We start from the raw sequence: 25,326 nt of genomic DNA, 5'->3' as shown, positions 1-25,326 counted from the left end.
ACCCCAGGCCCAGCGGCACCCCAGGCCCAGTACCTGTAGACTACAAGGGCGAGGTCCTGGAGGTGGGAGAAAAACTTGTGGGGTTTGTTGTCAGCGGCTGCTGCTACTCGATCGGCATATGCGAACACACACCATGGAGAACTGCAGTTCTCATAACGTTTGAATCGTAGAAAATTATCTCTTGTACAAAAGCCATTTCATTAATGTGGTAGGCCATTATATAATAAGAGGTTATTGTTTGAAATACCAGGACCTCGTGTATTACAATCATTGTTCCTAAATCCGGACGATCTTTGAAGGAAATCGCCTGGATCTCCTGTAATTTTTGAAATATGAAAAATCGCTGGGGATTCTAGAATTTGCACGTCGAGACCCATCTATCATTCTTGGAAAATATTTTTTCGCATTATCGGTATAGGGGTGAGGGCTGTTTGAATCGTGTCCGTATTTAGGAACCAATGCGTCCTAAATTCGGACAGCTTTGAAAAATTATAAAAAGTGAATTTTTTTAGGGGGTATAGAAACTTCATGAAAAAATTTTACCTTACCCTACCGTCCAAATTTTCTTATCCGGTATAGTTTAGTCGCCAGAACTGCTTAAAGATCGCTTTTAACGTGCCCTAAATTCTGACAGTAGTCACTTTTGCATGTAAAAGCCTATGTCCGAATTTAGGGCGCATTGCAAAAACGCCTCCCAAAACTAAACCGTGGGAAGAAAAATCAAAAACTTGGTGTCATACTGTAGACAAAAGTACAAACTTTCACATATGTTGTGGTCAGAATGAACCGAGCTTCCACCGTTCAGAGCCCTGAGTTCTGGCAAGACACATTTAAAAACGCCTAATTTTTAAAACTAAAAATACAAATTTCAGGAATTCCTGGAGGAAGCAATATCAATCACACATTAATTTTTTAGGTAGAAATGGAAACTTGGTGGTCTTACCTTTCCAGCAAACCCATCGAAGTTTAAGTTTGTCGACGCATTCTGGATTTGGAGGAGATAATAGTGAAATACAGCACATTGTCCGACTTTAGGGCGCAAGTCCGAATTTAGGAACAATGATGTACTGTGTTTATATAATTGTTAGGCATTGCCAATTGTATAATTTGCTTACACGGTAAAAACAATGTCTCATTTTTTGAGGAAAAAGGGAAAACTTTGAGGAACTGCCATGTTTGAGGAAGAGTCCTCCGATCTCGCCTCAGATTTTGAGGAATATTCTCAAGAAATGAGGAAAAATTCCACATTCTTCGAGGAGGCTTCCTCCAAATCTAAGGAGTTTTTGTCAAACCAGGGGAGTTCCTCAAAGTTTTCCCTTTTCCCTTAAAAAAATGAGTCATTGTTTCAACCGTGTTAACGGCATTTATTTTAAATATACCCTTTGTTACAACGTTTCCTAAATGGTGGTTGCTTTTGTTGTATAGACGGGCCAATGTTGTGTCACCTTGATCAAGTGACCTCTTATAAAAATCTAAATCAAGAATCTATCCTGAAAGCAGATGATACAAATTTAAGAATAGGTCTGTCTTCTACTTTTCTCTCATATTCAGGTGTCATTTGATTATGGCTGCTTGTTATTACTCGCAATTTTGTAATTCGGCGTTCTAGCGGCGTTGATGAGGACGGGGCAGAGCAGAGCGGCCGGCGTCGGTGGCCTAGTATTGTTGTACAGGGACGCGGGGCCTGCTCCTGCTGCCGCCCCCTGCCCTGCCTGACGCTGTATTGTTGGGAAGGGGAAGGGGCCTGAAGCGACACTCGGACAGCCAGCCAGCCACTCACTGATTCCCCTAGCGCCATGCAAATAAATTGTTTTCTGGTCTCCGCTTGGTTCTCTGTCCTTTTCGAGAGTAAAAGCAAGCTGACACCTTAAAGTTGCTTATATATTCTTTATGTTTAGTCAAAAGGTTTTTAAGGTATCATCTGCTAAAAATGCATTAAACATTGAAAACAACATTTTTCTATTTGTACCGAACATTTATACCTCTCTCCGTTACAGGCACCGCCCTTCCCGCCCTTCCTCTCGAGCTGGTCGGCGACTTCTTGCGGCGCTGCATGCATGCCGGTGACGGGGGTGTCTCCCGACGCATCCTCTTCGAGCTCTAACGCGGTCCCGTTCTGTTGACAGGTGCTGCGTCCGGAGCGCCGAGCGGGTCAGAGGTGACCCGCTGCAACACTCTGCTATCGGGGCCGTCCTGCAAGGAGGTCTTGAAGAGCGAGGGCGAGGACCTGGAGGTGAATGAAGAGCCTCTCGGGCTGGTCGTCAGCGGCTGCTACTCGCTCCGCGACCACGACCTGCGAGAGAGCGCAGAGGACATCGGGAGCAGTGACGGAGAGGACGACCACGGTCGTGGTGCGGCGGACCAGCAGCGCCCCGCGGGCGTCGAGGAGGACGTCTCAGACAGTGAAGGCCGCGACGAAGCAGAAGCTGAGGAACGTGAGGGGGCCGAGGAGAAGACGTCTCAGGGCGGTTGGGATGAGAATAATATAAAGGACTCTGAGGCGCGGAGTGATGTCACTAGGCGCAACAAGAAGCGTCGTGTGAAATGTAGTACAAGTTCAGGCCAGCCAACCCACCCACGCGATACCGTGGACTGTAGTTTGAAATGTACACTGTGCGGTCTCACCTGCCGTTGGAAATCGGAGCTCGTGATGCATCTGGAGTCCTCTTACTCGCCATATGCGAACACACACTGGTGAAAAACCATATAAGTGTAATATCTGTAAGGAGCGATTTGCTTTAAAATGTAATCTAACTACGCACATCCGAACGCACACCGGTGAAAAACCATATAAGTGTAATATCTGTAAGGAGCGATTTGCCCAAAAGATTCATCTTGTTTCACATATGCGAACACACACCGGAGAGAAACCCTATAAGTGTGACATCTGCAAACAACGTTTTGCAAGAAAAGACCATCTAAAGAAACACATCACTTCTCACGTTGTTTGAAATCGCACACAATAATCGACATAACAGTAATTTCACAACTAGGTGCGGCTTTATATTACATCATTGTTTGAAATACCGGAACCTCGTGGATTGCGTGCTGTAAAATTTGCTGAACGGCATTTACTTCAAATATACTCTTTTTACAACGTTTCCTCAATTGTTTTGTCTTTGTAGTATGGAATATATGTAGATTGACCAATAATGTATCACCTTTATCTAGTATCTTATTCAAGACGTTCTCAAACATTGAAACAACATACTTTTCTAAAGTGTATCAACATGTTGAGTGCACTAATGCCTTTCTCCGTTACATGCCCTGCCGTGCTCCTAGAACTGAAAGTCGCCTGCTTGGTGCTGCATTCTTGCCGGTGACGGGGGTGACTCCCTACGGATCCCGGGCATGGGTACTTGTGAAATCGAAGAACAAGTCATTTATATTAAATTCGTATATTGATAACTTGATTACCTACGATGCGTATATTTTTCTGTTTACTTAGGAACGACAAATCCTCTTCCGGAGCAGGACGAAAATATAGATGAGGACTTTTAGGCTAGATTCCTAGTTGAAAGTATTGTCCCTACTTCATTCATTATTTTCCTGTAACACTGTTGTTTTGGGGTCTGATGAGATGAGCACACTTTCTATTTTACAAGTGTACATGTCTTGATAGTGATCCCGCAACCCCTACGGTGTCAACCATGTTTTTAAAAGCGCGCTGCGACCAAATTGCCTAAGTATCAAAAATGATATACTGCGACTGACACTTCCGTACAGTTCCTGTAGTGTTCTGGGTGCTCTGGACTAGCCCAATATGATTCCCTCAAGCCTCACCGCGTATCAGTATTGCATGAGAATCTCATTAGAAAAATGTCAAAAAACGACAAAAAAGTGGGCCTCTACGTCACGGAGTATCATCTTTGATACACGCAACTTTGGAAACGTGCCACAATACGAGTTTTTGAGATATCCTCGATCTGTCTTCGGCACTGCTTAGACCTTTGCCAACAAAACATTGCCACTACCAGGAAAATCTGACCCCCCTACCTGCAGCTGTAGGCGCTGCAGTTAGGCCCTGCATGAACCCCCTCGCAGGCCTGTTTTTGGCGCGCCACAGCAAACCACCCAAAGCACTCATGGGGTCGTGAGTGGTTTGGATTATGGATAGAGTCGTCTGGACCTCCTCAAAAGTATCCACAACAAACGCGATGTAGCTCACAGGTGGACGGCCCCAGGCCGTGTTTTAGGAGGTGCACCATAAATTTGATACTCCGTGACGTAAAGGGTTAACACATATTTTCTACAGAAGGTCGAAAGTGTGTTTTTCTGTTTTCCCGCGTCAATTTCACCCGGACAAGTGTCCAAGATGACTTTCCTCTGACAATTTTAAAATTTTGACGATTTTGGTTCAAATTTTGAACAAATGCGTTAAAATCTCGGCTCGTATGGGTCGAATACTTGTGTGCTGCGGGTCAAATCAAAGAGTAGGGTCTAGGTAACTCATACAAAAAAAATCCCGCTTTTTATATGTCTTGCAGTTTTTTTTTTTCGGCTGCCGCTTCGGCTACCGGGTTAGCCATGCCTCTTTGGACACTTTAAAGTGTTCAACTTTACTGTAAAACACTCTATTGTATTCAAATATTTCAAATTCAGTGAAACACTTTAAAGAGTGCAACACAGTGTTGAGCACTTGGATGTGTCCGCCAGTTTAACCCCTTATTTATTATTGTACACAGTTGAGATCTTTCGATTGTTTTTGCTTAACGGCATCAAATAAAATCAATACAATCCAATGTTTCTGATAAAGTTGTCGCCGAAGGGTGTGGAACTGGACACAATATGTGTACATCTGAAAAAAACAAGCAGAAACAATCGGAAACAATCATAAAACAATTGGACACAATCACACACAATCCGAAACAATCACACAACATCCGAAACAACCACACACAATTACACAATAAGTCACAATCTGACACAATTTTGCAAAATATGTCACAATATTTATCCGACTATCTGAAAAAATCATCACACCCATCTGAATCAATGATTGTCTAGACACTTTTTGGACCAGTTCGACACCCCTCGGTTATCGCTATGCGAAGCGCAGACCAAGTACACCGGACCGGAGTGCCTGCAGCCCGTTCTCGTTCACTACCTTTGGGTGCAGCGCGGCCCCCGCAACCTTCGCTAACTCGCGCGGTCTCGGCCTCGGCCGAGGCCGAGGGTCGCGTGCCTTGTCCTCGTGAGGACTTCTGCCGGACTCGCTCATGACGCGGCACTGTTCTTCTGACGCACAGGAGCAGAAATTGCCAGCCCCGGTGAGCCTGGGGACGTGGAGGACGGTTCTGAGGGGGCGCACCTGGGATGCCCGAGCTCAATGGACATTCTTTGAGGACCCTGGCGACGGCCACCACGGTGAGCAGCGCTATTCTCGCCGCGGACAGGTTTGTTGTTAACCCGACGGCGTCATCATTGCCCGCGACACGTACAGGTCGGGTTTGGTGGGTCACAAGCAAAGAGTTGAGGTCAGGGGTACGTCGCGCGGTGCATCGCAGGACATTGGATCGATACAGTAGACTTGTAGCGTACTCTAGGTGTAGGATGGCAGCATTTTGGCTTAACACGTTCAGTGCGGCCGGACCCACACCGTGGGTGTTGGGTCCCAATAACATGTAATGGCCTACCCCCGCCGCACTCAACGTGTTAAAAGTGGGCGTATCTAGCCGGTAAAAACAATGTCTGATGTATTGAGGGAAAAGGAAAACTCCTATATTTAAGGGAAAACTGCCCAGTTTGTTCTTTAAAAACGAGGGAAATTAATTCCCACATCTTTGAGAAGACCTCAAACTTTTAAGGGAAACTTTAGGGAAAACTGCTTGGATTCTGAGGTCTTCTCTAAAATGTGGGAATTACACTGAAAAATAAAGTGTTCAACTGGCGTGCAAATGCAAGTGCTCAACACTATGTTGTACACTTGTAAGGGTTCGACCGGATTTTTGAATATTTTAAAGTGTTGAGCAGTAAATTAGAACACTTTAAAATGTCCAAAGGGGTATGGCCAACCCTGGTGCTGAACACTTTGAAGTGCTTTACTTTACTGTAAACACTTTCTTGTATTCAAATATCCAGTTAAACACTTAAAAGGGTGCAAGTGTACGAATTGATATACACACTCCTACAAGTGTGCGACATTCACACAGTCGCGTTTCCAGTGTGTGCACCAACATTTGGAGTTATTTGCCCCTTGAGTTACATGTACTTCGCTTCTAACGCGCATATTCCAGACGTCGGGAAAAATTTTGTACACTAAGCCCACTGTGAACGCGGGAGTCATCTTTCTCGCTCAAATTCAGTGGCGTGTTTCTACATCACCCAAAAAGAGAGACCTGGCTTTCCATTGGTCATTGAGGGGGCAGACCTGTGAAATACAATAGTTTGGGGAAAAATTTATTTTACGAAAACATGGCAACTCAGAGATTTTGTACTGCGCGTATATATAAAGTAAAGATGGCCCCACAATTTGGCCACTGAGCGGTGCCGACCCTTCCACAAACATAGCCAGCATGGCCTTGAAATGGAGCCGATGTAGGTCTTTGCGGTGTGCACGATTGTGCCTAAAACAGTGAAAAAAATTGCTAGATTCTCTTAAAACATGTATCTAGGATCTGACAGGGTTTTTTTTTTTTTTTTGAAATTCCACTCCGAAATACTTGGAAAAAATCCCCAAAAAATGAGTACAAAAAATGGGTTAAAATTTGGGTACTTTTTCCCTGGTTTGGGTACCTTGCAATTGAGATATAAAAAATCGCCCTTGTCAGATCCTGGGCACATAAATGGACGACATTCGGGCCAAATATTAAGTCGATAGCTCCAAAACTACGGCCTCGAGGTTGCACACCGTTTGCAAAAAGTCATTCCGAGAAAAACGGGTTGAAAGTTTTCAGTACCTATGGAACCAAAAGCCAGGGCAACTTACTGAACTGGTCCTAAAAGATGCCGGGGCTCTGGAGGACTCCTTCCTCGTCGTGTATCCTGTCCTGAGAGGCCAGGCGAGCCCTGGCGGTTCAGCCCCCCGGCCACCCGCAGAACGTGGGGGCTCTTTGGGCTCTCCCGAGCGCAATTTTTCGAATTTCAACATCCGCTTTGCGGCATTAGAAAGAGTAAAGATCAAACAATTTTTTGATGCATTTAAAAAAAAATTGAATTTTTTGACGATTTTGACAGATCTGCCACCTGAGGAGTGATATGGATGCATCTTTTTACGAAAACATCGCTTAATTTGAGTCATCTCGGCTAAGATCACTCTTTTGGAGTCATATCAACACCCAGTGAATGAATGTAAAGTAGCGACGTCATTCAAGATCACTCTCCTAGGAGGGGTCAAATTGGATTCACGAAATCGCTTTTTCGAAGCCAGCAACGCTCACTCTTTCACTTGTAGTGCCTGCAGCGGCCTGCAGTTATTCAGTGAAATTTTCCTCTTCGTGCTACTTATTTAATTCTGTAAAATTTTAGCGATTGTAGTGTGCACTTTTCTGCAGAGCAGTATGCAAGGCAGTTTGCCCGGTGTCGGTCACGCTACTCCTTGGTAGCGTCGGGAGGTGGTTTATTGGTGTTGAGAGTGCCTTTAAGCCGCTTAAATGACTCTCCCGTGACGTGAGTAGTTTTCCTCAGTGAATGAGACGTTCCGAGCGGGCCCCTCTGTTTTTGGCGCCGGGCGTGCGTCGCGCGCTGTCGTGCCGCCCGGTTTGAGGCCAAATTGATACGGCAATTGGGTGTGCGTGACGCAAAGGCCAGCGGGGCGGCCCAGGAGGGCTGCGGGGCTGCGCCAGTGTGCAGGGCGGGCGGACGACGGACGACGCGGGGCCCGAAGGGTTGTGCTTCAGCCCATTATCACTCATCGACGACTAATTTCTCATCATTCTCGACTTGTTTGTGTCCGTCCCGTATGCACGACCCATTTCATTACCACCCGCTTAATTTATCAATTAACTGACTTAGGGCCATTAACCCCGCGAGGCTCCGCTTCGGCTGCCCGGCGTGTGGCGTATGGCGTGCGCACCCAGTCTATTCATTACCCTCCCAACAACACTAACATTTTTTGTAGTTGGAAACTTAAATAATTTTAAGCGGCGGAGCGTATGGGTTGGTCTCCCGCATTTGTTCGGAGCTGTTGGCTGTCTGCCTCTCCTCCTCATTGTGTATGAAAGTTTGGTATCAACTTTGGCTTATTTGGAATTCTCGCGGATGAGGAGGTGGAGGCGGCCGACGCATCTGGCGTGAGAAGCAAACGGCAGGCGCCAGGGGATGCATCCCCCTCCTGATTTATCTGCGATGCACAACAACTCGCAGACGGTCGCGGACGCGCGCAGGTGAAACCTCTCGCCGCTGATTTATGTCGCGATGCGCAGTGTCGCCTCGTGGTAATTATCATTACAGAGGGGCGGGACTCGGAGTATGTAAGGCGCAATTACAAAACAACTTACAACAAACAAACATTACTTAGCAGACGACGCGGAGCGCCGCGCCGCGCCACCTGAGGCTCGCCCGCTCGACAAGTCGTGCTCCTCTCCCGAGTCGAGCTCAAAACTTGCCTACAGCAGGGTGTTTGTCTTTTTATTTCACGAAAGTATGTCGTCGTCTCATACCGCTATTTTTTTTACATAAAAGAGATTTCCTTTCACGATGCCGTGGTATCGTGGTATGCTGGCTAGCAAGAATGTCTCAATCAAGATGCGTCCGTGTCCCCTTCCCCCAACCCCATTCCCCATTCCTGCCCTCTCAGACTCCCTCAGCCCCTTCCCCCCGACCTCCTTCTCAACCTCCTCCGCCACCACCGCCACCACCGCCACCTCGTCCTGAGGGGCTTCCGAGCTGAAAAGATGTGAGCCAAGTGAAATTACTGCTGCTGGTGAATTGATGAGCGCGATGCGGAACCCCTATTCAGAGCGTAATTAACCTCCTCAAGTGGGGGGCACACGGCCGACCTGGCCGACGGGGCGCAAGGCCTCGAGTGGGGCGCGCCACCGGCGTATCACCGAGCCAACCCCTCCGCACGGCTCGTAATACAATTGCATTTTTAACCAGGGGGCGTTACTCGTTTTTGAGAGCGTAGGGGGAAAGGGGGGGGGGCAGTTTTGCCCGAGTGCGTCATCTGCCCTCCTTATTCCTATGTCCAAAGTCCACCCCTGTGTGAGTGAGAGAGAGAGCGCGACCGCAGCAAGCGCGCTGGTGCATGCCGGCCCCGTGGCTGTGCCCGTATCTGCAGCACATTCTGTGTACAAAAGAGGGCCGAGGCTTGATTTAAAATTCAGTGCATTTTCTAGCTCGTCAAAACTGATAAGATTTGTTGACGCTCCCCGCGGGGACTTGCGGCTCAGAGTAGCTCCGGGCCGGGCGGGGCCGCCTGCGCCAATATTTGCAGAGCGGTAAACATATTGTCTCTCCCGCGGCCACCCGCCCCGCGGCCACAACCCTTCTTGGCCCGCCACGACCGTTGGCAGCAGCGCGTTCGAATCACTTGTGGTTGACAAATGAGGAAATGCGATCGCTGTTGAAGCTTTTTCAGTTTAGCAAGAAAAATCCGCGATCTTATCTACGTTACAACCAGATGAACATCTTTAATTCTAAAATGCATTGTTCTACTTAGAACTGGTACTAGAACATTAGAAGCTTTAGAAAAGGCAACTGGTTTGGTCTTGCTTTATTCCAAATGTTGTTAAACCAAGTACGACGCATTTAAATATTTTAAAATCAGGAAGTCACTTTCGATATAAAATCAGGAACTCACCTTAAATATATTACAATTATATCGCAGCTAACACCCGAATTCTGTGTGCAAAACTGAGCTCAGGTACAATATTGTAACTACAATAATGGGTCTTAGACATTTATAGTTCACATAGGTCGCTTTTTTGCGGGGGATGTAAGGGGTAATTTTTTTCTTCCCCCCCGTTTTTTTTAAACGCCACAATAGCGGCACGACTCACCGCCCCTCTCCTTTCAGCCGCGCGCATTGTGCTCCGTCGTCCCCCCTCGCAAACACACTGAGGCGGTTTTACGCCCCTTTAACCACGGATTACAAAGAGCGCCCCGAGCCAAACTGGATGACTTTCTCAATTTCTCTCCTGCTGCCTCCGCGGCGCTCCTCGGGGCGCGCCTCGCCGCGGCTGAGATTGAAACGGGAGGAGAGGGGCGGGGCCTGTTTGCCTCGAGTGAGGGCCCCCCGGAGGAGAGAGGGGAGGACACGACACACCAGAATGGCGGCGAGACGCGTATTGTTGCAAAATATGTTTGCGCTGGGGAAGCGCCATAGGCCAGGCAAGCCGCCACCGCTAGGATAGCTTTACGTCAGCGGCTCATGTGAGAGGTGTTCAGGGCCCAGTTAGATGACGACGGACGTGCCTGTAGGGTAGACTAGACGACTTGGTGTCGCAAAGAAGGCAAGGATGGAGAGCTAATCAGAAAATATGCTTTCCTCAAGAGAAAATTATTTCTTGAAACCGTGCATGAAGATACTTTTATTGGGTAAAGCAGCAACTATAGACCTTTTATGAACTGATTTCTTGAAACCGTGCATGGAGATACTTTTATTGGGTAAAGCAGCAACTATAGACCTTTTATGAACTGAACCAAAACAGACCCATTTGTAAAACATACGGATAAACAATTTCTTTGGTCCATGAAGAAACGGTTTCCTAGGTTTGGCCTAGCACTAGGGGCGAGGGGGCCGCCACTCCTGAAATCATGTGTACGCCCTCCCTGAAATCCTTCCGAAATCATTTGAAATCCACCTGCAATCATGAAATCATGCGTAATCTGCTAGCAAATTTTAGTCTGAAATCCTTAGGTCATGCAAAAACCGCCGAAATCACGAAAAATCCGCTGAAATCATCTGTAATCCTTCAAATCAGACATAATCTGCCGACAGCTTTTAGCGTAAAATCTTCTAAAATAATATGCGAAATCCGTGAAATCATGTGAAATCACGCAATCTTTGCAATCATGTGTACATCCAAAGAGAGAGTGGTGGCCCCCTCACTAGGGGAGCAAAGTCCACTGTGGCGTGGCACCCGTTTTAGTGGGCGAAGCAGCCCCCTCCCCCACGACCACCACAACAGCACCCACACGATGACGTCCATGGCCACAATGCCCTTCCCGACAATGGCGAGGCCGCAATGAGATCTGTCAGGGTGCGATGACAAATTTGGCGATCCGAGGACCAGCCGCTGCGACCCGAGAGTTAAGGACGGCGCTTTCACTGCTTGTAGGGAAGAATTAGTGCTGCTGGAGCCAGAGGGCGGGGGGCTCGGGTCTCGAGGCCAAGCGCGGTTTGCACGGGCGATTACCACAAGCGCGTTAAGAAAAAGATTGCGTATTGCATTTTGTGCGTATGCACAATAGAGCGTCTTTATTATAGAGCGTGAGCGTATGCACAAAGGGCAGATGTGAAGAAGCGCGTAGGTAAATTTGAGCGTAGATATAATAGCGCGTATATTCAAAAGCGTGTAGGTAAATTTGCGCGTCAGCAGAAGTAAGCGTGCTGGGGGTGCAGCAAAGCAATGGTTGGCATTGCTGCCTCCTTCCCATTGCGCTCGCAATTGTTCAATCATCTCTAAATAAATGTATAACTAAATAACTCTGCAAGTAGCTATATTTTTCCAGCGAGCTACAGTAGTTTCGTCGCGATTTATTTTGAAATTCCCGCGTGTTTTTACGGAGAGGGCAGAAGGCGCCTTCCAGACGGAGGCTATGATTGATGCGAGCCGCCCTCACAAGTCGGCCACCCCCGCCCGTCCAGTCTGCGCACATGCCATTAACGGCGAATAGCCTTATTGCCACATATTTCCGGCCACCGTCATAAAATTTCATGTCGCTATGGCCTGCGCCGCGTAGCTGTATCGAATTGCGTGGCAGCTGAGGGGCTGATCGTAAGCTAGCGGCTTTGCGCTGCTCTGCGCGGCTTACACCCACAAAGAGCCCGAGTAAAAGCTATCGCTGTTCTTTGAAGTAATTAGTCAGTCTAAATGGCCTTGGTAAGAGCAGGAACAATTTTGTGTCCAAGCAAGTTGCATGGTCCTTAAACAAATTGACTCGATTGATGATGGACTGGCATTTCTCCTCGCACCTGCATTGAAAATCCAACAGTATTGCAGGTCCCACTCGGGTGCCACTGTTTAAACAGTCGGGGCTGTTCTGTTTATACTATACATGCATGACTCACAATATAGTGTGGTCCCAGGCCCGGGACAGTTTCCCTGCTTCGCACGAATTACTAATGTTAAAACAGTGGGGCGCTGTCCCTTCCACTGTTGAATTTTCAGATCGACACTGTTAGATTCCTGCAAAGCAATGCTTTGCAGAACTGCGACGTTTCTCGATCCTTTGTAACTACGGAGGAGGCATTTACTTTGCTATTACAAAGTGATGCTTTGCAACTCCAAAGGATGTTTTGCGTCGTGTTCGCAGTTGCAAAGCATCACTTTGTGATTGCAAAGTAAATGCTTCGTTTATCTATACAGGGTGGTCCACAGACCCCTTCCTTTAAATTGTTTTTAAAGGCATGCGGACGGGTTGCATACATGGAGCCACAAGGCGCCCACGGTGAGCGACAGTGGGCTAGCCCGCCCGCACGCATGCATGCGGCACAGTATAAGCAAAATAAAGAAAGGGGCTGTGGATGGACCCACCCTGTAGTAACAAAGAATCTAAATACTTCGCAGTTCTGCAAAGCAATGGATGCTTTGTACGGCTTTGTAGGAATTTAACATTGAGTATCAGAATATTATCAGAAAATGAAAACGCTTTAAAATTACAGTAGTTGACGTCATCAGTTTTTGCTCCAGCAATAAAAAGTCTGGATGTGTGCTGCTTAGCATCTTTTCGGCGGCGGGATGGGGGCGCGCGATGAATAAGTTACAATGCAAGACATCCTGGCCTGCAGCGCGCCCGTTCAGCTAAACCGCGAGCCGAAATGCGACTCCGAGGCCCTTCCGCGTGGCGGTGGCGGTGCAGCCGGGCGAGCCGGGGGCGCGGCGGCCCAGCCGTGGCTGTATGGATTATTGGAAGCTTGCGTAAAATAAAAGGGCCCGTGCCGGGGGCGATGTGCAAGCTTTTGGCGAGCGAGTGTGCGCGAGTGCGTGCAGAAATCTGCGGCGATAAATAATATTCCCCGGGAGCGTTCGCCGCGCGCCCCCACCCGTTCCCACCCCAGTCTCTATCTCTCTCGTGCGTGACGCCGCCCCCTGCAGCCCCCGCGGCCGTCTGCTGCTGAAACCTGAGACGTTGACTGTCTCTATTTCCCGCCCATTATTGTCGCGATTCTCGCGCTGCAAGCCCCGCTCCGCTCATTATCCCCGAGAAAGTGCCTTCTTATTATTATCATTAGCATCATTTCGGGAAAACCCAGTTTCCGGTCCGCGCGCCGCTTCCGCTGCAATCCACTCCGGGCTGGCGCTGGGCTGGCGCTGGGCTGGCGCTCGATTAGGGGACATTAGGCGCCATCGCCGGGCCGCTGGCTGCCGCTGGCTGCCGCTCTGCCGGCTGACGTGAAACACAATAAGACAACGCTCTGCTTTAGCCTGGGAAACGCGCGGAAATGCTGCTTTACGGGGCGAGAGAAACAAAATGACGGACTAAAGTGAAAAACAAAACATTAAAGCTTGCGCGCGCGCTCGCTCTGCCCTGCAGAGCGTGTGAGGAGGAGGAGGGGGTGGTGCGGGTGGTGCAGGGGCGGCGGCCCTCGAGCGGAGCAAGGCGGCGCTCTGGCTGCCTGAAGGAAGGAAAGTGTAACACTGCAAAGTGCTTGGCGCCGTTAATGACAGCTCGACAAATCTTTGTTAAGGCGGGCTAGAAAGAGGGGGGGAGCAAAAAATGTGAGAAGCCGGCAGGAAAATGATAAAGAAAAAAACAAAATTCTCGGCGGCCTGCCCCAGATTTGACATGGTGGTTGCGCGCCGCGTGGCTTATTGTCTTATGTTCGCACTCCAGCCAATCCTGGTAGTGTTTCGCTCGCGCTGTCCTCGGCGCCCTAGACCCTCGCGCGCTCGGCCGGCCACGCCCAGCTCGGGGCAGACCGCCAGTAAACCGTTTGGCCGCGCGATAGCAAGAATTATCACGTCCTGCCCGAGAAATGGGAGGGAGAGAGAGGAACGGAGAGAGAGGGACAGAGACAGCAGGAGAATGGAGAAGGGAAATGGTCGGGCAGAAGCAATCTGCCGCAACTGGACCAACAAGATTTATGTCGGCTTGGGTCGGTTTCGCCGATCTCCTTCCTGTGCCCCCGCCGGGCCCCCGCCCCCTGCGCGCGAGCTGCTGCTGCCGCTGCTGCGGACGGCGACTCCTCCTTCGAGGACCCCCTCCGTCTCGGAGCGCCGCCAAGCGCCCGCCAAGCGCCAGGGCGGCGCTGCAGGGGCTGGGAGCTGTTCGCAGGGTTATTTGTGTGCGACTCTGATAGGGAATTACCGACCCGCGGCGCGTTTTGTTCAGCTGTAACGACTGGGGGCCGTGCAGTGCAGGAGTTGCCGTGTGTTGTGCAGGATAACCCGGATACGCATTGCGGGCCCCGCCCCGCTCCGCCCCGCCCCGCCCCACCCCGCCCGCTCCATTTGGCGGCGAGTGCTCCGCGCTCCTCGAGGCCCCGCCCCTTCGGCCGTGATTTCCAGCGCCACTTAGGGCGAGGCGCCATTTACCCGCCGACACGTTCGTCTGATGCACTGCACCTGTCCTGCATCCCTTCTCTTCCCCCCTCCCCCCACCACGCCCCCTGGTCCTGGTCCTCCTGGGGCTAGGGGGGTGGGGGGTGCACCCGGCACGGCTGCCGCCGCCGTTGCCGCTGCTGTCAAGTACAACTAGAAATTGAGTTTGAGTTGCAGCGCTTGCCGGCCCGCCGCCGCCGCCACTCCCGGGGCCTCTGGTTCGATTACGGGCCAAGTTTTTAGTGATTTAGTTACACGGCTGTTGAACCGCCGAGGTCAGCAAATCGTATTGGAGGGTTTCGCAAACAGGAGGGGGGTTGGGGGGAAGGAAACAAATGTTGTCGGGCTGCAAAGTGCGGCGACTGACGACGCGGAGACTGAGATGAGGATGAGGCTTTCACGGGGCGCCTTATCTCGATCATTACGGTCAGCGCCTCCCCCTCCCCTCCGCTCCCCCCATCTCCCTGGCGACCCCCGCCCCCTCTCCCCCTGCCTCCATGCGCCAGTCTATGGTGAATAATTTAGCACATCTTAACGCAATTTGCATTGCAGCCCCGCTCCTGTTCCATTAGCGCACATGGGGATGTAAGACCGCGATGAGGTAATCTCCTCCGCTTCCCGCTTCCCGTCGTCGCACAGCGCCCGTCTGACCGAAGACGCAGAAGATCCCACAAATTTAATAAATTGCTAATATGCTTCCTCGTTCTCTGTGACCTAGCGGGATCTTAGTGCCTGTATTTCGACATCATACTTATTTTCCAATAGACCAATGAATCTTCTTCTTCTTCTTCTTCTTCTTCTTCTTCTTCTCTCGTGTAGTGCCCCAACTTGAATGCGACAAATTTCTAGCCAGTGTAGCAGGTGTTGTAGATCAGATTGGCAAAGACTAACTCACCACATACGAACCATTAATATTCACGCCACCGCCACCACATCACGTCCTTCCCTTCCCCTCACCTCCCCCTCTCTCCCCCCTTCTCCCCCTCCCCTCCCGCCTCCCGCTCTTGTTGGGATGTTTATGATTTTTAATTCCCTTTGATGAGTCGGGCGGAGGGATTTCTATTACTGGCCGATAGTGTTACGGCGCTGGAGCGGAGCGGCCCGCTTCTGTTCCTTCGTCACGAAAACCTCTAACTCGATTCGCCGATGCGGCTGGGTCACGGGCGAGGCCGGTCCCGGCAGCGTGAATCGAGGCGCTGTGCTGGCCCGGCGGCCGCGCGGTGGCCGATCCGAACGCCCCGCGGCGGCCCCCCGCTCGCATCGACCGCCGGCGAGGCCTGCTTCACCTCCTGCAGCATCTCTGGAGGCCGGCGGCGCGGGCCCCCACCACCTCCACGGCGCGGAGTTGGGAAGCACGCTGCCGGGCCCACCAGAGGGGGGGAGGGGGAGGTGAGCGCGGTTTGATGCCACTGAGGGAGAGTGAATCGGAAGGGGCTAACAAGGAGATAGGATAGAGCGGAGGGGAAAGGGGGGGGGGCGGCGGCCTGATGGGGGTTAGCCTGGCGACGTGAGGAGCAGGCCAGGGCCAACCGGCCCCGTCGCGTCGGGCAGCGCGTTTTACTTTGTATCTCCTCTCCCCCGACCTCCTCTTGCTTGGACTCGGCCCCCAGGCCCGGCCGCTGCAGTGCGAGTGCGCCCAGGCCCAGGCGGGGTCAGCCCCGCGGCCCCGACCGCCCCGGCGGACACCTGAGGCGGGCGGGTCTGCCTATCCTCACGGCGCTCCGCTACGCCGCTGGCCCTGGCCGCCCGGGCTGGCTCCGCGCGCGCTTCCTGCGCCCCCAAAACACCAACAATCACATCATGAGCCTTGTGGCTGGGTAGGGGGCGGGGGGAAGGTGCGGAAGGCTTAACGAGCAGATTGGGAGCAGGGGAAGAGGGGGAGGTGTGTGAGGGAGCACGGTATCTAACGACTTGATTGGCGAGGGGGAGACCGGCAGGCGGGGCGAGGGGTCACCCTAATGGTTCTTATCACCTCTCTCTCTCTCTCTCTCTCTCTCTCTCTCTCACTCACTCACTCACTCACTCACACACACACACACACACACACACACACTTTTTTCTCTCTCTCTCCCTCTTTCTGCGAAATAATTTGCCATGTACTCTGCATACTGTGTCATACCTACCATCTTTGAATTTTAAGTTAAAGAGCCATTTACTCAATGTACAACATCGCACTTAATTTTTTAGGTTGATACTCCCTAAACGTGAGCGCGATTCACACGCCAGGCGCGATCTTTACGCCCGGCGTGATGAAAGTCGGTTCCTTATTGGCTGCATGAAGCTTACAGAGCGTGAAAATCACGCCTGGCGTGAGAATCACGCTTGCGTTTCGTGAACTCTGTATCCACACTTAACCTGCTTAAACTGCTTTGGACTTGTTTTCTATTCTTACCATTCTGATGGTACTCTATTTGGACCATCAGTCCTCTTGTACCTCTTATTAATAAAATCAGTCAATCAATCAATCAATCAATCAATCAATCAATCTCTCTACTTCCACTGAAATACCTTGTTCGAAGAGGGAGAGTTTTGCACGCCATTGGTTTTTTTACTGTTAGCACGCCCATTCTGCGGGATTTTTTTTATCCGAGGCACCAGAAAAATCTTTCTTCGGTAGTGAGGCTTATTTCTCTCTGAATCGAATCAGAGATGAGACGATGACACAACAATCAAAAGAGTGAGGTGAACGGCACTCAATGTCATTTGGCAATAAGCAGGAACACTTCTTTTCGTCATTTCGCGCTTTCTCAAGGCAAGGCAGCTAGCTTCGCTCTCAACCTCACCCAATGTTTTTTTTCCCGTCCTTGTCCGTTTTTCCTCACCCTCTCCTCGCTCTCCCATCTCGTTTAACGAGAACGCAGCAGCTACTGTTTGCCGCGCGCGGGTACATGGCGGACCGATGGCCGCTGGCGCTTTGGTCTGCACCTTTTAGCGGGCGCGCAGCGCCACCACCCCCACTCCGCGGGGCGCCACCCCCGCCACGCCCCGCCACGCCCCACCTCGCCACGCCCCGCGGCGCCTCGCCTCGCCGCTGTGATTGGCCGCACGGCTTTGCCTTCCGCAGGCCTCGGCTCTCGCTTTGCGGGCCTTTGCCTCTCGTCATAGCCTGATCGATAGGGGGCCGGGGCCGGCCTGGCCGCGCTGGCCGAGGTCCACCAGGCCGCGGAGTCTAACTCGATTGTACGCGGAGGTGTGAGCGGAATGCTGCTGGAGGATAGACCTTGTTTTGCCATGGATCCACCAGCAGTTTCAAAAAATATAAAAAAAAAAACACAAAAAAAATAAAATACATAGGGTCTAGAAAAAAATTACAGCTTCTGCTTTTTCGTGTTTTTTCGAACTTGTCTTTAATGCGTTGTACTTATATTTTATTTTAGATATACATTATTGTGCAGGGCTCCAAAGCGGGGCCCTACATTACACCGAGGTTCCAGTTAAATTGTGCGCAAGTATTTTCTACTTTGCACGGCAGGGAATATATAAATACCACTCTCATAAGCTCGTCGTGGTGAGCGAAGATTAAAATAAATTATCACAAAACAAATCCTTTTGTTGACTATTCACTCTAGATCATGTAATATATATTTAGAATAGTGAAAATCGAAGGGGTTTAAGAAACTTTAAAGCACATCCTTTTCTCCTCTTGACAAGCCTTATGATCTGTTAGAGCAGTACAGTGACAGACACACGACTGGTGAGAAAAAGATTTACAAGGAAACATGAAGTACACCACGAAATCATTGTTTTTCTCTACGTGGATAGTGCAAAACGTGACTAAATAACAATGGCGTTGACAACCAAATTTATCATGTTTAAAGCATGAAGCCTGTTGCAGAAAGCCGCAAAGCACTTTTAGTACCATAACAAGACAATAAGAACTAGAATGTTCATCACAACTACATATCACATACACAGCTTTCAATTATTGGTATACACTTACGAGCCCTACGAGCTCAACAAACTCGACTCGACCTTTCGGTCACTTTGGTACGTAATACATTTGTAGCAAACCATTATATTTGCATACTGGAATGTCGAGATTCCATCAATGCAGCCCGCAGATCGGGGCTGCTGCGATTTTTGTACTCATCCATCGCGGTGCCTAAAGTCCAGCGCGCCAGAAGATTATTCAGAGGGCGTCGTGTTTTCCCCCGTGGCCGGCGCAGCGGCGCGCAGCGGGCCTCTGCGCTGCGCTGTTCCTGCCCCGCCCGTCTGTCCATCAGGCGGCAATCCGATCAATCAGTAATCGCATTTACGCCGCCCGCAAAACTAGTAGACTTGAGGGGGGAGCGGGGCAGGCTGTCAAGGGGCTCCAACCGGCGCGCTAGTTGTGCCAACTTATTTCGAATGGTGCGCTTAGGCACGCAGGGGCGGCGAGGGCGCCGGCGCCGGAGTGTGCGGCGCGGAGGCGGCGGCCGACGCCCCGTCCTGGGCCGGGCGGTGCAGCGCGGCGTACTGCAGGCCGAGCGAACCTCCCAACGAGCCTCCCAGCGAGCCACCGAGCGAGCCGCCGAGGTGCCCATTGAACAGCCCCAGCGCGGACAGGGGCAGCTGTGGCAGCTGGTACATTGTGTGGAGGCTCTGTACAAATAAAGAGAAGCAAGACGTCAAACATTTTCACAATTTTGTTTGAAATTTGTAAGTTAAATTCTAAAAATGAATTTTTTAGTGAGGAAAACGAACATTGAAATAAGATTTGTTTTCTCACCTGCAGCAGCGCCGCCTGATGCTCCTGCGCCTTCCGCCGCAGCTCCGCCACGGAGGAGGACCGCTGCTGGTCGGGGGAGGCTGCGGCTGGGCGGCAGGGTGGCGGCTCAGGCTGCGGGGGCGGCTGGGGGTGGGGTGCGGGGGCGGGGCTGGACGGCGCACCCGGCGGTGGCGGCAGCAGCCCTAGGGGCTTCATCGGGCAGCAGGCGCACAATCCTGGAAAGGCTGCAACAGACCAAAGCAACGACTCAATGATGGGCAGGGCGCCTTCGTCCATGCTATGATGAGATTGTGTTTTGTCATTAATATCCCAACCCCTTTCTCTTTATCTGAGCACACATGCAGCCGTCTTTAGTTGGTGCGGTCTCAGGTGACAATCCATCCTCGGAGCGATGCGAATCAAAATTGACGACGTACTTCTCAACCCTTTTATCACTGTACAACCACGTGACGCCTCGTTTTCCATTGTTCTTCACCTTAACCAACTGTTCTGTTCCGATCTGGGTAATGCACGGGGCTTCTATTACTCATCGTCTACAGAAGTAGCATGGGCTGGGGGTTCTATTGCTCGTCGCCTAGATGGGTAAGACTGCTAAAAAAATGTTATTAAAATTCATAACGGTTTTGATATTAATTTCAATACTGTAACATTCGTGATGTCATAACCTTGTTGTAAAAAGTAGCAACAGCAACCCTATGAAAATTCATAGACGTAAAATTTAAGATTCGTTGTGACTTTTCCTTGCCAATTTCTGACTTTTTACTACATGTCATGACTTTTCATAAACGATTGTGAGTTTTCATAATTGTTATGTGTTTAAAAAAAACTAGTAATACACTAGTAATACACATTCCCGAGGGTTCTATGGCTTGCGACCTGCAGGTGTAGCTTAAGCAGGCAAAGGGTTATTTTCATCATAGCCATCAGGGTCGGTCCTGGAAGTTCTGTTGCTCACCACCTACAGCGTAGCCTTGCAGCCAGAGGGTTCCTTTACTCATCGCCTACAGGGTCGTGCCCGAGGGTTCTATTGCTCACCGCCTGCGGGTCCGAGCCCGGCCCAGCGGCCCAGCGGGCCCAGCCGCTCAGCCGGCCCCAGTGTCTCTACGGTCACACTCCAATTTGCCAGCGCCATTAGTCTGCGTTACAATTGCTGAAAGATGAATTCAGAGGGTGGCAGCGGGAGTGGCTGCTGCTGCTATTGCTTTGCTGCTGGGCGTCGCTGAGGAGGGAGGGGAGGGGGTTTGTGGTGGCAGCCGAGATGAAATTAATTCTCGTAGCGCTCCGAATCAACTTACGGCCCAGCATCACACCTGAGCTCGGGACTGAACCGCCCGCGGGGGGTCTCCTCCCCCCCTCCCGTACCGCTCTTCCCGTGCCACCCCCCCCCCTTTTCTCCTGCTACAAGTTTGCGGGGGGTGGGTCGGACGGGTTGAGCCCGGCATTGCTGTGTTCCATTCTCATGCAAACATGGAATTTGCGGCCGGCCTAGCCTCACAATCCTGCCGAAGCACATTGCCGAGCGCGGTGGCGGCGGGCCATGATGTGAAGGAGTAAATATCAAACGGGGTCGATAATGCCGTTTCTTCCGGCAGGAGGAAGCGAGAGAGAAAGGGAGAGAGATGAAGATGGAGTGACGGGACTATGTTTCGGGCTCGCTTTCCGCGCTCCAGTCGGGGCTTCTGGACTGATCTCGTTTCTGACAGGTGGACTCGTCAGCTCGTATAAGCTGGAGAGCGGCGGCGCGCGCCCCCACGCGCGGGCGCTCTCTCCAGAGCCACGGGGCGGGCTGCTCCAGCGGGGCTCCGGAGGGGCTCCGGAGGCGCTCCAGCGGGGCTCCAGCGGGGGTCGTTTCGGCCGAGAGATTTATCCCTGACACGAAGGAAATCACCTGCCATTTTGTGCCTGATGATGGGAGTGCATGCTTGTTGGCCTGGGGGGGATGAGCTGAGCTGGCTCCGAGGGGTTAAGAAGGCCTCGTCTATTTCTTGTGTCGGAGAAAACCCGGCGTTTTCCACTTTTATTTTATCATCGTAAAACCGACGACGAAACAGCGCAAACTATGTTTTCTGAAGGAAGCACATTGATTGCCTATCGCGTGGCTGGGGTGTGGCGGGGAGGGGCGGGCTGGGGCGAGCACCAGGTGTCCCCGACTCGCTTCTTTCTGACATGGAGCGGAGCGGCGGAGCGCTACCACAATGTAATATAGCCGTGTAACGCAATAGAGCCCACCTCACAGCCCGCGCGCGTGGCGGGGCGGCGCCGCCAGTCCGACCCATATTATCATAAATTCTTGTCTCGCTATGGCCGCCCACCCCCTCCCTGTCACCGGGAATATCGCAGGCCGTCGCTCCGCGTTAGAGGGCGGCGGGATTGGGACAAACACCTACTTGAAGCGGATCTAGTTCAGCGCTGGAGGATATATCCGGGATAGATCCGGCCTCGTGATCCAGTCGCGCTCGCGCTCCACCCTCTCCGCTTTTTCCTGGTGGCTAGCAGTCCGCGCCAGACACTCGACGGAAACTTTTTTTTTAACCTTTCTTGTTACTTTTCTGACGTCCAGGCCAAAGGGACGCGTCGCGTCTTCCTGCGAATTACACTTTAATGTAATATGGTGCGGTGTTCTGTTTCACTATCGTTTATTGCATCCCATCACTCCGCCTCTTTCTGCGGGTCTCTGAGGACCTGCTGCCGCCACCCCTCCCGTGCTCTCACTACTTCTCTCTCAGTCCCGCTGACTTGCTCGCTCTCCCCCTATCTCCCTCTCTCGCCCGCCTCGCTGCTGCCGGGAGCACAGAAGGCAACCCCTCCGCTCCCTTTGAAAAGCCCGCCGCTCCCTCGGACAATTTTTATTGACACATCAAATCGACCCTCAACCCCCCTCAAAATAAATAGAGTACGTGGGGGTGGCCGGGGCGGCCCGTTACAATAAGATTCTCTCCCACCTGCGCTGGTCAGCTCTCACTACCTGCTGATGCACTCACTTCATGCTAATGCGTTCAGCACTCACTACCCGCTAATGCGGTTTGCTGACCTCACGGCCGCCCCCTTTGCGAGTGCCACTTCCCGAGGCACGGCACCCCCTCCCCCCTCTGCCCCCGCCCTTCTCCTTCAGGCCGACTGACTGAGGTGCCGTGTGTAAGCAACGGCCGGAATTGCAGAATCGAATTATGCGCTATGAAATTTGTATCATGACTGTGAGAGAGATGGGGTAACCGGATTATAGTGGATGAATTATGAAAACCGGCGTTGGCAGGAGCGGCAGTGGCGCCGCCGCCTGGCTGTTCGGCGCGGCCGGCCTCAGGCCCGGCCTCGGGCCCGGCCCCCGTGCGCGCACGGCCAAGTACTTCTCAAGTTTCCTTTTACCAATTTGCGTGAGGAGAACCCCGAGAGGGGAAGGGAGAGGGGGAGAAGAGGGGCGGGTGAGAAGGTAGGGCCGGCGGGGTGGGGCGGCAGCTCTGACTGTCCAAACTGGAAAACAATAACCTCGTTACTTATGGCGGCAGGTGAAAGGCCCCTCTGCTGCGCCAAGGTCGGGACGAAGACGGAGGTGAAAGGCCGCCCAACGAAGGGGAGGGGGAGGGAGGCACCCTGCGACACACGGCTGGACTGCATAAGTGTAGAGACCATACATAAGTGGGCGGCGAGACGAGTGAGAGCCTACCAGACGAGTCAGTATTTTAAGGTTAGCATTGAAATTTTAGAGTGTAAAGCTGTACACGCTTCCTTGTTAAACTCGGTTGAACTTAATTTCGAGACTCAAAAAACACCTCTTGCACCCATAGTATTATTCGTCGTTTGATGTTGCCTACCTTTTAGGCCGTGGAAGCCCAGCGGAGAGCTGAACTGCGAGCCGAGGTGCGGGCCGAAGTGCGTCGGGAAGAAGAAGGGCGGGCTGCCGCGGTGGGTGCCCTGGCCGAGGCCCTGGCTCAGGCCCTGGCCCAGCTGGCCGCCGAGGGAAGGCGGCAGGGGGGCGAGCGACCCCGGGCCGTGACCCTCCAGGGACCGCATCGCGCCGCTGGAACAGAGGGAGCCGCCAGGGTAAGACATCGCCCGGGTACCTTGCCGGGGTACGGTAGATGAGCCGGTGCTGCTGCCACCCGCCACCGCTGTTTGAGGTTTGATCCAGTTAAAAGCGCGCGCACGGGGAGCTGGTTGGGTTACGTTTGATGAGGTTAGGGCGCCTCGCCTGCCGCTCCCCGCCGCGCCGCCGCGCCCGCCCCCTCGCTTTTCGCTCCCCGCGCGCTCCGCCCGGGAGATACAGACAAACGAACGGCCAAGGGAACATGAATACCGGTAACGGTAAACACATAACGCTGATTAGCATATCAAACGCAAATATTCGGACCGAGATAATATCGTTTCATATTCTTGAAATTTTATTTGCGTTTATTGCTGGCGTGTACCTCTCCGACTAGGGCTGCCGTTTCGCTTCCCTTTTCACCCTTCTGCTAACCCGCAGCCCAGCTGATAGGTTGGAGAGGGAAAAGCTATCGCCGTGCCGAGCTAGCGTTGTTGTATCGGACCTCTCCCTATTCTATGTATTGCAAACGCAAAAACCAAACACTTTTTTTTATTTTTTTTTATCAGTGAGTAATTTTCATTTAAAATGCAGTTGTTTCCTCTTTTGTGGGGTTTGACCTCCTTCGCCGGCCCGGTGTGGTTCTGCGCCGACCTAGTTGTTCCCAGGAGGAAGGAAATCCTCCCGAATTTCTCCCGAAACGGGATACCGGCGAGTCAAAACATCCTTCCTTTTGTTGCCGCGGAGCGGACCGCGACTTAGGCTCAGCGCTTCCCTCCTCAAATCCGATGCAAACTGATAGATGGAATGCTCTGAGTGCAAATCCCCCGGACGGTAACGCAACGTGACGTCTCTTCTCAGCCGCAGCGCGCCAGCCGCAGCGACTTCCTCCCCTTCTTTGCTTCCTTCACGACTTGACCAGCAGCACGGCGCGCCAAAAAGCTTCTGTTTAGGCGTCGTGATTTAGTCCCTCCACGCTTCTCCCCCTCCCCAAAACAACGCAAATCCTCCTCCAACGGCTGCCGGAAAGGGGATGCCGCCCGCTCGACACTCTCTTGACCGGAAGTGGCGCTGCTCTGTCGCGAGGCCAGCCAATGACCCGAGACAAGTCGCCCGCGCCTCATCGCTTCCGGTCCGGTCGCTCTGTTTATGCGTCGCTGGCCCGTGTCCCAAACCCGGTCAAGGGGAGCGACACAGATACAAGTCGTGAAAGGCGGAGAAAAAACAGGCCTCCATAAGAGTTATTCCAAAAATAAGAAAAATCAGACGATACTTGGTTCCGTTTATCGTCGTAGAAAGATATATCTCTCTGGTACAAGGTCGATGTACGCCAGACCAACGTTATGCGTAACATGCTACGCGCTTATCCCACAAAAGGTCGTTACGCTGCGACGCGTTGTTTTTAAGTATTTACTAACAAAATAATCAGTATTATGTACGAAATTTGTAAGTATTACTCGCAAAGTTTATGAGTTTCATTGCTGTATAAATGAGTTCATTGTCCATTTGCAAAATGGCAGTAACGGGCTGAGTGTGCTCGAATCGGACCGTGGTCACTTACATGCGTGCGTGCGCACATTCGTTCGTAGCCTACACACAATCTGACAGACATTTAGACATAATTTTTTCCGACCAACAACGTCGTACCAATAGGCTTCGCAATCGCCCAGCTATGCACCAATCAATTTCAAGTTTGAAGGACGAAAAGAACAAATTAATGCGTGTTCCCCTTATGTTGCGGAGTACCTCGGCTCGGCCTTCGCTCGGCGGTGTGAGGGGCGCCGGGAGGCCCGCCGTAGGCCCCTCACTATGCCGCACCAACTTCATTCCCAGCAACTAATTCAGTGCCGCGGCGCGACCGGCCGCCGGGCGGCATGGCTGCGGGGTGGCTGAGGGGCGCCAGGGGGCGGGGCCGGGCGGCGAGGGGTGGAGGGCGGCCCCGCTCTCTCTCA

General features: G+C 51.9%; 1 protein-coding gene across 1 annotated transcript in view; it reads right to left on the bottom strand.

Moving 5' to 3' along the window:
* Positions 1-17,850: 17,850 nt before the first annotated feature.
* LOC127749850 (homeobox protein unc-4 homolog) overlaps positions 17,851-25,326 on the bottom strand; it is a 31,014-nt gene continuing 23,538 nt past the window's right edge. Inside the window, exons 8-10 of the mRNA XM_052269723.1 lie at positions 23,166-23,371; positions 19,357-19,580; positions 17,851-19,229 (exon numbers count right to left, since the gene is read on the bottom strand). Of these exons, the coding sequence (XP_052125683.1) occupies positions 19,005-19,229; positions 19,357-19,580; positions 23,166-23,371 (655 nt within the window). The 3' untranslated portion in view covers positions 17,851-19,004. The remainder of the gene's footprint in view (positions 19,230-19,356; positions 19,581-23,165; positions 23,372-25,326) is intronic.

This window comes from Frankliniella occidentalis, unplaced genomic scaffold, assembly GCF_000697945.3.
Source record: "Frankliniella occidentalis isolate FOCC.00 unplaced genomic scaffold, Focc_3.1 Scaffold100, whole genome shotgun sequence".
Classification (NCBI taxonomy): Eukaryota; Metazoa; Arthropoda; class Insecta; order Thysanoptera; family Thripidae; genus Frankliniella; species Frankliniella occidentalis.
Note: the sequence above shows the minus strand (reverse complement) of the source record. Positions and strands in the feature narration are given on the sequence as shown.